The sequence below is a fragment of the Myotis myotis genome, unplaced genomic scaffold (genome assembly GCF_014108235.1).
Source record: "Myotis myotis isolate mMyoMyo1 unplaced genomic scaffold, mMyoMyo1.p scaffold_m19_p_17, whole genome shotgun sequence".
NCBI classification, from domain to species: domain Eukaryota; kingdom Metazoa; phylum Chordata; class Mammalia; order Chiroptera; family Vespertilionidae; genus Myotis; species Myotis myotis.
In genome coordinates this window covers 7,637,694-7,656,749 of record NW_023416321.1, presented here as the reverse complement: position 1 = coordinate 7,656,749, position 19,056 = coordinate 7,637,694, and the positions used below count along the sequence as shown (strand labels likewise).

The 19,056-nt window shown below is 40.6% G+C and overlaps 1 protein-coding gene across 2 annotated transcripts; it reads right to left on the bottom strand.

Annotated features, from left to right (window-relative positions):
* Window positions 1-104: 104 nt before the first annotated feature.
* On the bottom strand, window positions 105-11,225 carry KRT20 (keratin 20). Of its 2 annotated transcripts, none has more exons than XM_036342197.1 (8): window positions 8,045-11,225; window positions 6,064-6,146; window positions 3,901-4,057; window positions 3,412-3,573; window positions 3,131-3,256; window positions 2,057-2,274; window positions 1,087-1,109; window positions 105-571 (listed from the first exon to the last, which is right to left on the bottom strand). In XM_036342197.1, exons 1-8 carry the CDS (start codon window positions 8,438-8,440, stop codon window positions 474-476), a joined length of 1,263 nt encoding a protein of 420 aa, XP_036198090.1. In that variant the 5' UTR covers window positions 8,441-11,225; the 3' UTR covers window positions 105-473. The 2 variants fall into 2 exon arrangements, with proteins under 2 accessions (XP_036198090.1, XP_036198091.1); XM_036342198.1 differs by having other exon boundaries at window positions 1,087-1,106.
* Window positions 11,226-19,056: the final 7,831 nt, after the last annotated feature.

Here is a 19,056-nt window from a genome sequence, read left to right as displayed (position 1 = left end):
GGTCACACTTGAGGATGAGTTCTATGAAATTAACCAAGAAATTACCTTTATCAAGAATCCAGGGGCCCCAGAAAGGAGATTTTGCAGCTCAAAAACAGAAGAAATTCAAGAGAAAGAGATTTATTTGCACAGACCCTCTGCTTCATGAGGTTTAATATCATTGAAAATGTGCTGTAATTTTCAGGAACATTAATAAATTGATATTAGGTGGTCTATAGCTTGTAATTAATGTTTCATGGTAAAGATGGCAGTAATGATGTTTTAAATATCCTAATGCTCATTGGATTTCACTTTCGCTGGCAATTTGCAGCTCCTTTGAGTAAAACATTTATGTTCAATTACAGAGACTGATAGATAGATGGGCCACCCCCTCCACCCCACCAGTAGAAAGCGCTAATGGTGCTTTCCTGTAGGGAGCAGACATTACAGCTCCACTTCTCAGGCCCTCAGCAGCATCTCCGTCCGGCAGGGGTTTATATACTTTCTTCCATTTCTTGGACTTCAGATGACACAACCTTGCCATCCACTACTTCTTCCACCACTGTCTTAATCTTCCTGGTTTTCTTTACATCTGAATTTAGATTGAAATATAAAATGTTAATTCAGACACATAACTCTGCTGGTTTATAATTCTCAACTTCAATTGTTTTGTATATACTTCCTTCTTTTAGACAAAAGTTCTCTTTCTTAAGTGATCTTAAGTCCATTTTAAAAATCAATGCAGAATAGGTGCCACTCTCCCCAAATTTATACATTTTCTACTCTTCCCACCCCCAAAGAGAAATATATAATATTGAATTAAGCAAATTGCACATTTTCACCCTATTTTTCATTTTCAAGATTTCAGGATGTCTCAGGGCAACAGTAGCATAGGGCCAAGAAAGTCACCCTGTCCTGGGGGTGTGACAGATTTCCCACAGGGAGGCCTCCTTTATGTGATCTGCTTGCTTTTCAGAATCCCGAGGGTAATATCAGCTCACTTGAGAACTGATCTCCCTTTACTTTTCACCAGTGGCAGCTAAGAAGTGGTAAGCTATTGAGTGAGAGTTTAGTCTTATAGGTAATGTGTGAAATTAGAACACTTACCTGCTTTCTCCTCCAGGATGCTTCTTTTAAGAAAAGAAAAAGAAACAGAAAAAAAGTGTTATTGCCATTTTGAAAATGAAGCACCGTCCTGTCATTTTGTTTCAAAATAAAGTCTCAGTGATGTGTGTTTTCATCCTGTGTTTGTATTTTCCCCCCTTTTATTATGCTTGTCTCTTCTAACTTGAGTGCCATGCTTTTTTTTTTGTTAATCCTCACCTGAGGATATTTTTCCATTGATTTTTTTAGAGAGAGTGGAAGGGGAGGGGGGCGAGAAACACAGAGAGAAAAACAACGATGTGAGAGAGACACATTGATTGGTTGCCTCCTGCACGTGGCTTGACCAGGGCTGGGGATCCAGCCTGCAACTGGGGTCGAACCCAGGACTCTTCAGTTCAAGGGCCAAACTCTATCCATTGAGCCCAACCGGCTAGGGCAGAGTGTCTTACTTTTTAACTTGAAAAATACGGAGCTTCCAAACGGACTCACTTAACACATGCTAGACGTTTTCCTAATTAAAATATTCCAACTATAATAGAAGTTGAAATCTGTGTTCTCTGTGACTTTCTTGGGTGTGGTATTTGAAGACAGTTGCTGCTGCAACACTGGTGATTCTTCAACTGGTTCCCACAGACCTCTGTGGCCGGTGGTGAAGTTCATGACCTCTCAGTGAGAATTTTAAAAAGTTATTTTGCTTTCAATTATATATTCATTATAAAAATGAACATTTGCATAATCTTTATCATCTCTATAACACAACCTCAAGTACAAAGCCTATATTTGGTATTTTGGGGGTGTGGGCACTTTTGGATATATTTTTGCTTTGTTGGTGTGTGTGTGTGTGTGTGTGTGTGTAATTGATTTTGTGATAGGCATTGCATTGATGCTGGGGAATGAGTGACAGGGCTTAACGTGTGGATATTAACATAGCACATTGTGTAGACATATCCCCGGATTCTAATAAGGTCCTTACAGATCTTCTCCTTCCAGGAGGCGCCGGTAAGTAGCGATTTCCTGCTCCAGCCTGATCTTCATGTCCAGGAGCTCATTGTACTCCTTGTTCTGGCGTTCTGCATCCGCCCGGACCTGCATCAGTTGGGCCTCTATGGAGTTCAGCAGGGCCTGGAGGGTGGCCAGCTGGCTGTGATAACGAGCTTTGGTATCTTGCAGTGTCTGCTCCAAAGATTGTTTCTACGAGCACAAGAAAAAGTGGACATTTCTTGAGGATTTGATTTAAGAGGTGGCTCAATTTTAATCTTTTGAGAGGAATTTCTGTAGCTTGTTATGGGCATCATGTATAATTCTGGCTTTATCTCCCACTCTCTTCCTCTAGGCAACCCCAGTCAGTCAGCTAGGACCATTAACTTTTCGTTTTTTTTGTGTGTGTCTGTTTGTTTTTAGCTTTGCACTCACTGTTCTCTTACTGTATATTGTACTATTGTTTTCAATATTTGCTCCCCCTCCCTGCGGTTTATGGTGCCACTTCATTTGGAGGATTAGCCTTCCTCATGCTATTAACACCAGGCTTGGTCATATGATTTTCTTTGGCTAATGAGATGCAAGTGAAACTGACAATTGCCTTTTCTGAGAAGCTTTAAGAGGGATCACATGGTCTAACTATTGCTCTTTTCTTTGGGCCACAACACTGGCATGCCCCAGCCAGAGCTGCAGCCAAACCACGATGGATGCAGTGTTGTGAGCCACTATGATTTTGGGGTTGTTACCAGAGCATAATTTGTCACATGCTGACTGATTTGCTTTGCCCAGAATGTCTTTACTCCTATTCTCTAGCTTAAAAACTAAAGTTTTCAGATCTAGTTGAAATGCCACTTTCACTATAAATCTTCCAGATCTTCTTCCTCTGCATCCTTGCAGTTCATTGCCCTTTCCCTTGATTTCTTTCTGTTTTTTAATCATAATCTGTTGTTTGGCCCGCTTCCCTGCCAGCTTTGCAAGGGGAGGGGTGGTTTCTTACTTTCAAAGTTCCTAATGCAGGCACTTAGTAAATAGACATGACACCGAGAGCTGGAAGTTAGATGTGCTTTACCATACTGAGATGGGACTTGAGGTCTATCTCCAAGTTCTGGTAGGTGCGTCTCAGCTCCTTTACTTGAACCTCCGATTGCTTTAATTCTGCAGTGTCCACTGAGACTTGTTGCTGCAGAGTTTCAGTCTAAAATTCCAAAAATGAAAAAAGTAAATAAGGGAAAAAAGACAGAAAGAAAGGAAGAAAGGAAGAAAAAAGAAAGAGAGGAAGGAAGAAAGAGTTATCTCTTTGTGGAGGACAACTTCCACACATTTGCTTATCCTTTAGAATTATGCTCTTACCTGTATCTCAAACTCTTCTTTGGCCTTCTTAAGGTTCTCTTGGGCCAAGACTTCATATTTCTGCCTCATTTCATCCATGATGGCACTGAGGTTCAGGGCTGGAGCAGCCATCAGCTCCACATTGACAGTACTGCCCAGCTGTTTGCGTAGGCTGTCCACTTCCTACGAGAATGAAAATCCTGGCTGATTATAGTCTGAAGTGTATTCTCAGAAGAGGCTGGGCAGAAAAGACTTTATACATTTTATGGCTTTTTTCACTGGGAGTGAGTAAAAAAAGGAAGAACATAATAGGCAGGGCTTTTTTATGGTCCAGATATTTCTCTAAGCTATTTATCCCTGATAGAAACCTTATGAAAAGAACTTAGGGGTAACATCATTATTGTTGTCTTCTTTACCATCACCATCACCACCCAATCTTCTTTATCCTCCTCTTTCCACCATTCCCAATACCACTTCTGAAATGTATTTATTTATTTATTTATTTTTTACCTCCTGATGCTCTTTTTTGAGGATAACCAGGTCTTTATTCAGTTCTTCAATTTGAGCCTCCAAGTCTGTTTTGCTTAGGGTTAGATCATCATAAACCTTACTCAGGCCCTGGAGGTCAGCTTCCACTGTTAGGCGCATCCCTCTTTCAGTCTCATACCTGTGAATTAATAAGCAGAGATAACTGAGTCCTTCCAAAACCATTATAGAAGAGATAATCTTAATATAACGAGATAGGTTTATATGTAGTATATGAGGATTTCAATTTCAATACATTATTGTATCCCTCTTTATACATTTCAAAAATGTTCCTGAGAGCCTAGGAATCAGATCATTTGCCCCATATATAATCTCTGTGATTTGGTTAAAAAAAAATCAATCAGAAACTACTTTAAGAAGTTTCTAGCCCAGCCTGTGTGACTCAGTGGTTGAGAATAGATCCATGAACCAGAAAGTCACAATTCGTTTCCCGGTCAGGGCACACGCCCAGATTGTGGGCTCCATCCCCAGTAGGGGATGTGTAAGAGGCAGGCAGTCAATGATTCTTTATCATCATTGATGTTTCTATCTCTCTCTTCCTCTCCCTTCCTCTCTGAAATCAATAAAAAACATTTTTAAATTCTAGGATATAGTTACAAAGAAAAAATTTGTAAATATTTACAAATATTTACAAGGAACATGGATGACTCATTTGCAGAATTACTAAGGTTGACAAATGACTCTCTTTAGATAACAGACGGACAGCTATGCAGAGTTATTGATTTCAGAGAGGAAGGGAGAGGGAGAGGAAGGAAGAGGGAGAAGAAGGGAGAGGCACATGCCCTGGTTGTGGGCTCTATCTTCAGTAGGGGGCATACAGGAGGCAGCTGATCAATTATTTTCTCTCATCATTGATGTTTCTATATCTCTTCATCTCCATTCCTATCTGAAATCAATAAAAATATATTTTAAAAATAATAAAAAATTACTTTAACTATTGTGTCAGCAAAGGGTTCTCATTGATATTAAAATAACGAAATTTACTTAATGAATATACATGATCAATTTATTTTTATTACTTTGTAAGCACATGTATCCAAAGTAAATTATCTTAAAAATTCATGCATTCCCTTCTAAAATTTTATATACTCCCATTTTTATTAAAGTAGTAATGTTTAAAAATGATAATGAAATAGAACAATCAGATGTTGACTGGAATTAATGAACTTTTACTGCTTTAATCTTCAGATCTGCTCTCATTTTTTTTTTCATTTTGATCCCCGTAGCATTAAGATGTCACCCTTTTAAAGCATAAAGGACTCGTTAGTGCAGATGTGTTGTACAAATTCAGGTGAGGAAGCCCTAGTGTGGAAGCAGTTTCTGAAGTACAACTCTGGTTACATGTAGTGTGATATGACTACAAGAGAGGGAGCAGATTGAACTGATTTAATCATCGTCCTAGTTCTTTGGTTGGTCAGACTGTATTGTAAAACACAGGAAAGCTAGAAAGCATCAAGAGTCATGTCACCCCTGGAACTTTGGGCATACACTTGTAGGCAGTGGGAGGAACATGGATGACTCATTTGCAGAATTACTAAGGTAGACAAATGACTCTCTTTAGATAACAGATGGACAGCTATGCAGAGTTATTGATTTCAGAGAGGAAGGGAGAGGGAGAGAGAGAAACATCAATGATGAGAGAATCATTGATCGGCTGCCCCTTGCAAGCCCCACACTGGGGATCGAGCCCGCAACCCAGGCATATGCCCTCGACCGGAATCGAACCTGAGATCCTTCAGTCTGCAGGCCGACACTCTATCCACTGAGCCAAACTGGATAGGGTCCTATTCAGAGTTTTAAATTGCTTTGTTATTATTCCAAAGGGCAGAATTAGGTTCAGTATGTGAGAAGGTAGATGCTGGGTTACTAAAAAAGAATGTTCTAACAAGTAGAGCTAACCAACAAGAACAACAGTTACTGGAGGCGTTCAGTTACACGCTGGGTAACGGAATCTTAAGACTGTGGGAGAGGGACTGTACCAGATAGTTTCTAACACCCTTTAAATGCCAAGATTCTGAAACTATTTAGTGGTAGCTCCTTTACCAACAATGGAAAGCTTGGTATCATAAAGGACCACTGAAAGACATTCCTTTTCAGGAACTTTTGCCATGGAATTAGAGAACCTACTTCAGTCTGAAGTCCTCAGCCGCCAGTTTAGCATTATCGATTTTCAGGACACACAGAGCATTTTGCCGTTGAGCATCTTTAATCTGGAAAACACATGAGAAAGAATGACATTTTCAACTGGGTAGGAGTTTGAATGATTGTATTTATACTCAGGTACGACTACTGTTATATCAAAGATGATGTTCATTTCAATAATTTCCACATGAAAATGGAAGGGAAGAATAATGATATGGCTATTGAACATAATAGATTTGTAAAATGCAATGCTCGTCTCACAGTTTGGTCAGCTTTCTTGTGATTTCATCAAAGGAGATTTTAATTCACCTTGAGGCATCAAACCTTATTGAGTGCCTTGCCTTTATTCCTGCTTAGAACATTTCTCTGAGCTCCTCTCACTCAGTGAACCCCTCCTCTTTTTCCTCCTCCTCCATGTCTCAGCTTAGACGTTCATTGCTTCAAGCCTTCACGATTTCCTCAAAACAGAACTGGGTGGATGAACTACTTGTGCCCTCATTGCCCTACACAGTCCCCCATGTGTGTGGGATAAATGTTGCCTTTGTCCATGCCTGTTTCCTAAGTCACCTTACATTTACCATCATATTTCCCATTGTCCAGCATGGCAACTAGCACCTAGTTAGTGTCGACTAAATATTGGCTGATGAATGGACACTTAGGTGGTGGGAGTTGTGCTATGCACGGGGGCTATCAGGATGGATAAGCCCCTGCTCTTAAGTAGCTGTCACCTATTGGATGAATTGTCTAACTCACATGGATCAGAAGTCTGCTTGTAGAAAATGTTATAATGACATATCTCTTTCAGCTTATCCCATCCTAGAAAGAGCTGCCTTCCTTCAGATACAGGGGCTGTCCAGCTAAATGGAAGAAATGGCTGTGCCCATGGGTTTGGGGCAATCCATAGTGGATTCAGAAACATGAACCATGAGACAGGTAGGGGGAATGGTTGGCTGATTTTGAATGTGTGTAGTGGGAGTCGGAGAAGAATGACCTGTTGGCAGAAAGGACCATTTAAACACCTTGGCCTCTCACATCCACATAGTTCCTGAAACACCAAAGTAACTTCCTGTAGAATCTGCATCAAATTGTACTGCTGTCTAATACAACACAAGAAAAAGAGACTTGCTGGTAAGTGGCCTTTACTCAGTCTAAAGGAACACGAATGTTAAAATAGAAAGGGAAAGAAAAGGGACACTTGTCTTGATTAGATAAGAATATTCCAGCAGTGCAAATGCTCTGAGTCATATCTGAGATCTTCAGTTAGGAGCAAAGTCTTCTTTTATGTCACACAATCGATAAAACGGAGAACTCCACCTTTCTTGGATGACATGGTTCTGATACAATTGCCATAAATTTTAATTGGGGGCAATAGAACATTTTATTACTATGGAAGTGGTGTCCGCACTGCTTGCTGTTGATGACCAGATTATTAAACAGGACATTTAAAAGTCCAGGCATCATTAAGACCCATACCCCTTCCCCTCATTTCTACCCTGAAAAACTGTATCATTGAAATCTAATGATATAGTATTCTAATACTTATATTGTACCATTTATATAAATGAAAAGAGGAAACTCTCTAAATTGACAGGGGTTTCAAGGGTTGATGGGAACTAGGTGAAAAACTAAGAGAGATTTATTATCACTTAAAAATTTAGCTTTTTCAGAAAAAAAGGCTTACTATTCTCTTAGCCCTTAGTAAACTATGACAAAAATACAGAGTATAAGATTGGAGGATAAAATTTTTATATTTTATATATAACTAGGTTTTAAAACTTTAAAAAGTATGATTCACAGTCATCCTATTATGTAGTCAGGGTAGATGATAGAATATATCATCTTTATCGATGTTGCATTTCAGCCTAATTTGCTTTACAACATCCATTTGAACCCACCTAATGTATATGCCCTCGTGATATATCATGCAGCTAAATAATGGAGCAGAAAACTCAGCATCATCCCTTACCTGAGCTCGCAGCTCTTCAATTTCTTTGTAGTATGCACTGTAGTCCCGACTGGTGCTGGGCGCGTTTGATTCATACCACTGCTTAATCTGCATCTCAAGTTGGAGGTTGGACTGCTCCAGGGACCGCACTTTTTCTAGGTAGCTTGCTAGGCGGTCATTGAGGTTTCTCATGGCCATCTTCTCATTGCCAAAAAACAGGTCGCCTTTGTTGAGATCATTCCCATAGCTCACCAAGCTTTTGGAGGTTGAGATGCGGGTGCCGTGGCCTCCAGCTCCCCCATAGACGCTAGGTGCTGCCCCCAGGAGCTGCCTGCCCCCAGTCCTATACATGTTGACCATAGAAGCCTGCGAGGAGGAACTCAGGCTTCTTTGCAAGCTTCTGCGTGTGAAATCCATTGGGGATTCTAGGAGGGAGCACCTGTAGCTTCAGGATGGGTGGAGCAGAGTCTGTCCCTCTGTGGTGAAGGAACTGCCTTTTATAGTGTTCACAGGAAAGACACTCCTCCTCTGCTGACATCTCACCTGAGGATTGACACCACAGTCCACCTTGCCTTGCTCCCCCCACCCCTTTTACAGCAATCTGTTTAATTCCTTTCTAGAAATTACCACGAGAGGCATTTCTTAGAGGCTTTTCTCGGGGGCGGTTTCTTTTTTTCAGTAGAGGTAACAAAAGGAAACAAGAAAGGGTGTTCTTTTAGCTCTTGGACCTGCCTTGGCAAATGTTTTCATCCTAATATATACATGAAGAATATTTGCAATCTCCATGAATAATTTGCGTACCTAAAAAGACAGCTGTGGCTACATAATAAGTCACAATGGTGATAAAGAACAATGCTTAAAATTTTTTTCAATTTTTTTTCTTTTAGGTGAGAATATTTAAGTTCTATTCTCAATAAAATTTAATTATACAACACAGTGTTATCTGCTATAGTCACTATGTTTTACATTTTATACTCAGACATTATTCATCTTATAGCCGAAACTTTGTCCTCTTTTACCAACCTTTCCCTGTTTCCTCCACCCCCCAGCCCCTGGCAACCACTTTTCTACTCTGTTTCTACTCTCTCCTCTCCTCCTCTTTCAGATTCCACGTATAAGTGATACCATGCAGTATTTGTCTTTCTCTGTCTGGCTTATTTACTTAGCATAATCCCCTCAAGGTCTACCATGTTGTTCCAAATAGCAGGACTTCCTGCTTTTCTATGGCCGAATGATACTCCATGTATATATATGGAATATGATAATTTGGAATATGATAATATAGAATATGCTATCCATGGAATATGATATGTATGGAACATTATATATATATGTATATATATGTATCAACCAGCACTCCCTGAGAGCTCACCAATAATGACTGGATACGTCATAAGCAGATCTTACTGCTTATTAAAAAGCTGTAAATTACTCTGAAAGTGGATGTCACAGTTATAACCTGTAGTGAAGAATTTTTTATAGACACATGTTCTGTATATGTGTATTCACAAAATTAATTTGTTTTATTGCTTAGTGGGGGAGAAGGAGGTTTGATTAAAGTCACTGGAAAGTTGTACTGTTTAAATTATACCCATTTCGCAGTGATTTAGTTTCAGCTAAGAGGTTCATACACTAAGGCTTATGATCCAGGTGTGTAGAAGCATTATTTAAATAAAGAATTAGCTTTATAACTAAAAAGGAATATAAGTGCAGGTGTTTAACATAATAGTTTTTGAAGTTCACTTTTTTAGTACAGTTCTTCCTTACTAGTATGTCTGGATCCAATTATGTTTAAGTGAGTTAAAATTTCATTAGAATGCTTAAAATCATTTTGAATATTTTGGAGAAATAACTTTGTCTGTGTGTTCTTCCACCAGTTTTTTGGGCTAATGTTTGTAGGCTTTTGAGATTTCAAATTTAAATGAAATATGGGACATTAGCACTATTTTATGGGGTTCAGTCGTCTAATCTACTCCTTTGCTGAGTAGAAAAGTTTCTGTTGTGAAGACCTCCACATGTTTACGTAAGGACAGGAAAACTTGATGGCTCCTCTATCACATTGAGTTTTATGCCTTGGTAGGTTTTAAATCTTATTATATGATCACAGGAAATCAAGGTAGCATTTCACAGCAGGTAAGTTTTCTGAATTACACTTGAGGACTAGATACAGATCCTATTGACTCTTATTCATACATAAGTCATGAATGTACAACCCCTGATATTCCAGTCTGTTGGATGACTGCAAAATATTTATTAGATCCAAACTTCCTTATGACTAATAGGAGGCACATTTTTACCTCATAGATAGACTCTGCTGAGGGTGTTAATGATTAATGTTAAGTATGGCCAGTATTTTGGAGAGCTATCATAAACACTGTAGTTTTAAGAGGACTTTGAACTTTCCCCCCTCATTATGGATAAGCTATTGCACCCAGATGTGATACATAGAGAATCTGCAGTCTGTGGGGAAGAGTTGTCTTTCCCAGACGTCTTAGTCAGGATACGTTGCTCTGATTGGTTGAGAAGGAGGGCACATAAGAACTGTGGGTGTTTGTATGCATTGTGGTTCTAGATACTTGACATAACTCAGAGTTAAGTCAGAAAAAAATCTTGGTCTCTGTGCTTTAAAAACTGGTTTACTTAGTGAAATAGTTCCAAGTGAAAGGATATGATGTCTTTGATTGGCTTCCAAATAAAATGGGAGGGAGGGAGAGGAACGGAAGAAGTTTGGCCATGAGTTATTTGTTGGAGCTGGAAAATGGATACATGGGGATTTATTATACTGTTCTAACTACTCTAGTGTTTGTTTGAAAATTTCTATAATAAGACATTTTAAGATCCTGGTGCAGTGAACTTTCATTATTGCATTTTACACAGTTAATCTGGCATATTCAAGTTTTGGTTTGTACTCATCTGGTGCATACTTCAGTGAGTTGGTAGATTTGTTGTCTCAGTGGCTCAAACATAGTAGGCACTTGATATTCACTTACCGAATGAACGACAAATGAGTGAATGAATAAAAGTGCTGATGCCCAATTTAAAGGAGAGAAGCATCTGTGGAGGGTTCTCTGTGCTCACTGACTGCTGTTTCTGCTAGTCATGTTAAGAAAGTAAGAATTGCAACCCAGGAGTTCAGTGACATGGAGTATGGCAGACTGGATACTCCTAATGCCACTATCCCAAATGTTCTTAGTGAAAACAACTAAAGTGCATTATCTCCCTCCCTCCCTCCCTCCCTCCCTCCCTCCCTCCCTCCCTCCCTCCCTCCCTCCCTCCCTCCCTCCCTTCCTTCCTTCCTTCCTTCCTTCCTTCCTTCCTTCCTTCCTTCCTTCTTCTCTCCCTCCCACCCTCCCTCCCCTATCCCTCCCTCTCTTCCTTCCATCCTTCTTCCCTATGTGTCTATCTATATTAGTATATGTATGTATGTATTTTTTAAAACCTATTGCAGACTTATTATGAAAAGAAAGACTCCTCAGAGATAAAGGAAATGAAAACAGGAACCTTAGGAGAGAAGAAAGTGAGAAAGCTGTCTTGCACCCTGTGGGATTCTGCTCAGTCATGGAGATACTAAGCTTTCCTTATGGTGTCTGTAAAGGTACAGGAGATGAGAGTCTAGGGCTTGCCTAAAGTGGGACTATTAACAGGAAATATCCACATAAACCTAGTATACTGAAGAACTATGCCTTCAGAATAAGGGTACATGATAAAGAAAGCCACCATGCAGGAGGGTCCAGTAAGAAAAATTTTCTGTCTCAACCTTGGTGCTTTGTGCAGAGGAAAAAAAAAAATCTTCCCCGAGAATTTGTAGCCACAGCTAGCCTGGCACAGTTTGTTGTCTGTATTACCCAGGTCTGTGTGTAATCTGAAAACCTTAAATGGAGAATTTAGTTTAAAGTGGTCCTTTATCAGTGATGCCCTCAGCCAACTGGCAGCAGGAAGTTCAGATCCTCTCTGAAATAATGTAACACCCAAAATCTCTTACTGGGAAGCCTGACAGACTGAATGGCCCTCCTCATCCCTGCAGTTGGTCTTGGATTATTTCACGAAAGTTTGAGATTATACCAGGGACAAGTGGGTACTTATTTTATATCAACCTGACTAAGAGAGAGCCCAACCAACTTCCTCCCAAAACAGAGGAAAGGTTTGTCCCTAAGACAAATTCTAACTTCTGTCTTTAAAATCACAGTTAAGAAACCACTGACAATTCTATATAATAAAAGCCTAATATGCAAATTGTCCCCTCGACTGGAAGTTTAACCAGGGGCGAAGCCGGCGGTAGGCGGCCAGGGAGAGGGAGGCACCCCTAGCCGGCAGCTGCTAGGGACCCTACCCGTTCACGAATTTTGTGCACTGGGCCTCTGGTTGAAAAATAACAGCTTAGCTCCTGGCTTCAAGCCATCAACAGTTCATAAATGTTAAGGTTCTGTCTCAAAACACCTGCCTACAAATGCAGATCTGACTACTAGTATTTTACCTCTCTGAGAAACTTGTGACACTTAAGTGGTCAAGTCCAATACATCGCTCTCTAAGACCCAGCCCCTGCCTACCTTTCCAGAGTCCCCTTCCCACCCTCCATGCCTCAAGCTTGACACTTCATTAACACAGGCTACTGATGCTCCTCCATTCTGTGCTTTGCACATACTGTCCTCTTCTCTTCTGGGCGTCATTTCTTCCAGGAAGCATCCCTGCCCTCCCAAATTCTCTCCTTTCCAGGATGACCAGTTGTCTTGGTTTGCCTGAGACTGAGAAGCTTTCTGGGATGTGAGACTTTCATTGTTCAAACCAGGACACGCCCAGGCCAGCCGGGATGGTTGGTCATCCTGTTCATCTCTCCTGTATGCGTCTCTTTCTTGGTATAGCATGTGCACACTCTTTGACCCTGATTCCTCTGTTGGCTGCATGGGTGTGGAGCATGAGGAATAGGATGAGATAAGGATGACTCCTGAAGTTCTGACTTGGGTGACTGGGTAGCGATGGTGGTGTCCTTTACTGAAAGGGGGGGAGGGGCACTGGGACAAGGCAGGGAGAATGTCTGGAGGGATTGTTACAAAGGGGTACATGGCATGTTTGTTCGCTGACATGCCCCATTTGTGGTGCCTGCATTACTAGATCAAATGTAGAAGGTCTATAGATGATGTTGTGTGTTCTGGTCTGGAGAGAACTGGGCTGGAGGTGTGTAATAAGATGCAGGAAAGGTTGCCTCCGCTCTTGTTGGTTGTGACATTATCCCTCATAAAGTGACCACTGTAATTCTAGTTTACCCCAGGGCTTTCAGAACTCCAGAGTCAAACCTCTGCGTGGACAGACCAGAGCTACTGGGAGAAGCATTGGCCTAGTCGCTGCCTAACGGTTCCTCTTTCTCTGAACTGCCCTGCTGCATTAGCACATAACTGAGCCTTCCATCCATGGCGACAACCAAAGATTTATGGTGCTTGAGTGAAATTTGTGCAAGATCTAGAAGATATGGACTGATTTAGCTAACGAAATGGTAATAACCAATTAGCATTGAGTTTTTTGGATTATAATTTAAGGGAAGTCATCAGTGATTTCATCTTATGATATACTTTTGTGTTATTTGCACAACCTAAATTTAGTATCTTTGAAGACAAGTAAGCAAGTGGCAATTCCTTACCATGTGTTTTTATTTTCCATGGTGCTTATTTTTCAACACGAAGAACTGTGGGCTCTCCTACCTGGAAGAGGCCGTGAAAATCAGGCAGGCCATCCTTCTCATTTTACAGACAAGACAGCAGAGGGCTTCATAAATTGAATGACTTGCCTGTAGCAACAATACAAATATAGACAGTTGAGATGAATCAACCTAATGTTTGCTCTCTAAATTGATTCCCTGTAAGTTTGCCTGACCCAGGAAAGCTGTCTTACAAACACCACCCTGATGTGTAAATAAAACTCACCAATTAAATTACTGCTTAAAAGGCTAATATAAGGTATATATTATATTCTAGTTTCCCCACATTCATATTCTCGTTTCCACTCTGGGGCTAAAGACTTACTCTTTTAATATCTTCCTTCATTTGCTCCTATAACACACGATTGAAATAGATTCTCTAAGATGGGGCAGTGATCACTGGCCTCAGAGTACGCCTAGAGCAAGGCACTGTGTGTGCACATACATCAGACCAGATGAAGAGATGCATTATTAATTCGTCTCTCAGAACATGCACGGCAGATGTGTTCTCCTTTCAGCTCGGTTGGGTGCTATGTCATTACTTTTTAATGTGTACACATTCAAGTTAAAAGAGCTATACAAAACAGAATATTGATTAAAGAGAACCCCTAGATCAGTGATTCTCAACCTTCTGGCCCTTTAAATACAGTTCCTCATGTTGTGACCCAACCATAAAATTATTTTCGTTGCTTCTTCATAACTGTAATGTTGCTACAGTTATGAATCGTAATGTAAATATCTGATATGCAGGATGGTCTTAGGCGACCCCTGTGAAAGGGTCGTTCGACTGCCAAAGGGGTTGCGACCCACAGGTTGAGAACCACTGCCCTAGATGCTTGAGAAATGAAAATAGAGGGGAACTGAGAGATTTTAGAGTTCTGTCAAAATGGATTTAACAATTTGTATATTGTTTTTACAAATTTTAACAAAGCTTCCTATAAAGATTAGCACTCTCTGAAGCAGGCAGCAGGCAAAGCACGAAATGAAGTTGCGACAACTATCTTTTAAAAGTGGGGGGGAAAAGTGGAAAAATAACCAGGCAAATGAATAAAATAATTTATTCTTCAAGTATTCGTTGAACGCTTACATTTGACAAAAAGGGTGGCCAGACGCTGCTTGCAAGGAGCTTGTGGCCTAGCAGAGGAAATACTGAGAGGGATTTTATTTTCATTTTCAAGTGGGTGGATAAGAAAGACGAAGTCCGAGATGTGAGAGCAGAGCACTGAGACCCAGGGAACCCTGAAGGTAGAGAATTAGGTGAGTTGTCAGTCTGCAGGCTCTGGGGCTCAGGTTATGTATTAATGGCAGAGTTGGGATGCCAGCAGATAAGATAATAAATCCTTAGATAATCTGCTTGGGCATCAGAGGGTCAGGAGGAAACAACCATAGGGCAAGGAGCCCCATTTAACTGATTTAGAAAAGTGAAGGCAGAAAACCAGTCATTGTAACAAGTGGCAGTAACCATTGCCGTTAGTGTAGCTTTTTGCAGTTTTGCGTTTTGTTTCTGTGATGTTTCCTGGCCTTATACTCAACTCGGGGCTTTACACCTTTCTGGGGACTTACTTGGTGTCAATGGAAACTTGGTTTATTAATATTTATCAAGAATAAATTGCTACTCCTTGGCTCTCACAACACAACTAATATTTCTGATGCCTCATGTTCCACAAAGGCCCTTTTGTTTGGTGTTTTCTGCTTTTTTAAGCCATGAAAAGGTAGAGAGCCTGGAGCAGTTTTTTATGTGTTGACACATGTGTTTAGGGATACTTAATAATTGCTGCCCAGAGTGAAATACAACCGGATTTTATGGGCAGGTCTTACATTGATGGAGTGGACAGGCTGGTAGCTACACACACTTTTTCTAAATAAATGCACCTCTGTGGAATGAGCTGTCAGAAGGACTCTAGGTTTTGGAAGCCTGGAGTAGATAAGGAGCAATATATTGGTTCTGAGGAACTGACATTAATGTTGACACATGATGTTTCTGGGCAATTTGATCTATACCAATAATTCATTTTATTTTCTACTGCAGTATTCGCTTTGTTCCTAAGTCATTTGAGGCTTTATTCAAGGTTTGCCTGGTGGCTTTTTAAAAGCATAGCATTTACTGTGATGTGTGTCCAATCATCAGTTATGTCCATTGAACATAATAAGTATAACATTCAATCGGACTTCAGGCTTTTAACCTCTAATCCAGATCCCTCACCCCCTCAGATTACACTGACATAGTGCCTTCGCATTGTCAGAATGGAAAAACTTCAACAAAATTGATGCTAGAAGCAATGTCCAGTTAGTCAAAGAGTAAAAATGGAAACCAATTTTTCTGGCCTGTCACACTCTCGTGTTAAAGCCATGATTCTTAAACTGCTTTGTCACTATGGTTATGATGATTTTGTCTCCATCATTTTGCATCTTAGCCAATATATGCAAAAGATATAATCGATATAAAATTATTAATGAGATTTTATCTTTTTGTGGACTGTTCTGGAAATGCAGTTTGCATATCCCACAGCACATCATCATTTGGACAAGCCACATTTCAAGTGCTCAATAGGTCCATGAGGTTAGTGGCTGCCTTAATGGGTAGGCAGTTCCAGCACTCAGCTTTTCAGTCTCAGGGTAAGATTCTTAGTGAGTCACTGAAGTTTGAGATGTGCTGCCTGATGACTTGAAAAGCTTATTGTTTGAGATTACACACCCTCTCCTCCCATCATATTTGTGCTGTTACATTTTTTTAAAATCATAGACTAGGTAAACTATTTTATTATAATCAGACCAAAGGTAGAGTTCAGTTTCACCTTGGTTTGATTCAGTGACAGCTAGTTAGGTTTTTCTTAATGAGAAAGTTGACATATTTTAGCAAAAAAGAAAGGAAAGGCAGGCCAAAGATAAGATAGGGATATATATATATTAGAGGCCCGGTGCACAAATTCATGCACCAGTGGGGTTCCTTGGCCTGGCCTGCGGGATCAGGCCGAAATGGGGTTTCCAACATCCCCCAAGGGGTCCTGGATTGCGAGAGGGTGCAGGCCAGGCCAAGGGACTCCACCGGTGCACGATTGTGGCCAGGGAGGGACACAGGAGGTTGGCCAGCTGGAGAGGACCATGGGAGGGTTCCAGGGCATGTCGGGCCCGTCTTTCTCAGTCCTGATCTGCTGAACCCCAGCAGCAAGCTAACCTACCAGTCGGAGTGTCTGCCTCCCGGTGGTCAGTGCATATCATAGCGAGCAGTTGAGCAACCTTAGCATATCATTAGCATATTATGCTTTGATTGGTTGAACGGTCTACTGGACGACCGGACACTTAACATATTAGGCTTTTATTATATAGGATATTTTAGTCAACAATCTAATGAATGTCACCACCATTCTCATCATAGTTATTCTTTTCTGACATTTGTTTTGAGAAGGAGAAAGAGGGAAAAAGAGTCTGGTCACTTTCCTAATGGGTTTTCATTATGTCAGTCTCTCCACCATGATTGGTTTCATGAGCATATGACCTTAGAAAGGCCTACCTCTTGGTTTAATGCTCTGCTGTCACAGTGTTGAAATTCTTAATATTCTGAGCAAGAGGTCCTGCATTTTCACTTTGCACTGGGCCCTGCAAATGATGTAGTTTGTCCTGTCCTCCCCTAAGAGTGTACTTAATATTTTTATCTGTAGCTATAAGAGAGTAAGTGGTTTAGGTAGGTTTTGGGAGGAGCTAATGCTCTTTCACTTCCCCATCACCACAATCTTTTTATAGCCTAAGAAATAAAAAATAAAAAAGAGATAACCCAGGCCTTGGGGGGTGGAGGTGGTGAAAGAAGGGGTAGGGCAGGACTCAATAATGCATTAGATTATGGCATTCTAAAGCCAGATGTCAATGAAGGCTAAATGCTATAACGACGCAGCACACCACCATTCACCACAGGACAAAGAGCACATTTCTAAATCAACATGTATAAGTAGCCCCACCCTCCCAACCATCTCCACCAGGTTTACGATTATCTGCACTGTTTGAACAGAGCTTGGGTACATCTGGGCAGTGCCAAGGAGTCAGCTGGGCCTGTTTATGTTGGAAGTTTCATATGGGTGAAAGTTGAAATGTTAACTTGCTTCTATTTTGTCAGAAATTTTAATAAATTGTAAAAGTATATTGGTAGTTTTAGTACTCAGACCCAAAATTAAATGCTTTGAACCCATGCAAAGCTTAGAGACCTAATTATTTAATTTTAATGCGAATCTACTGGGTACAAGTTGTAATGCCTTAGACTCAAAGTTTGGTCCGTGGACCAGCAGCATTGACAGCACCTGGGAACTGGTTAGAAATGCAGATCCTGGGCTCCACCTCAGACCTGCTGAGTATGAACCTGTGTTTTCAAAAGATCCTCAATGGTTTGTGTGCATATTAAAATTTACTGTGATCATGTGCTGGATAGCTGGGTAGCTTGACTGAGGGGAGAGGTGATGGCAGGAAATCTAACACATTCATAGGTTCTAGGAGTTTTGTTCTAGCTAGAATTGTATCTAGAGCAGTGGTTCTCAACCTTCTGGCCCTTTAAATACAGTTCCTCATGTTGTGACCCAACCAAAAAATTATTTTCGTTGCTACTTCATAACTGTCATGTTGCTACTGTTATGAGTCGTCATGTAAATACCTGATATGCAGGATGGTCTTAGGCGACCCCTGTGAAAGGGTCGTTCGACTGCCAAAGGGGTCGCGATCTAGAAGGACTGTCTTGTATCAATGAACTGTATTGAAACATTCAATTGTATTATTGCATCTAGAGACATACAGGCAAAAATATATAAGCAAATTATAAGATAATGTGATATAGTTATGCCAGGAAGGTGGAGAAATGGGAACTGGGGCTGTGAGGTGCTATAAGAATCCTGTATCATCATCTGCCACAGTAGGAATTTAAGTCATTAACGTCTTAAATTGAATAGTTAAGAAATAGCCATATAAGCGTGTTCTTTAGAAACATGCAGGTAAATACCTGAAGAGATATTTAAAAGGTTTTGGAGAGGAAGATTCAGGAGTGGGGAGACTGGGGACTGCTATTGTTGAGTATGAACCATTCATTCACTCACTCATTCATTCACAAATATTTATAAATATTTTAAGTGTGTGCTAGGCCCTTTGTAGGGACAGGGAATACAATAATGAAAAAACACCAAAGTTTCTTCTCTCATGGACTTTAGGTCAGAGGAGGGGACTAGAGATGAAGAGAGCATGCCGAAAGATGATCCATACAATGGAGACAACTGAAGGGGCCTGGGGTTGGGGTGGGGTAGGGACGGTGCGCTTGTACTAGTATATAGAGTGACTAGGATTGGCCTCACAGTGAGGGCAGTATCTGAGT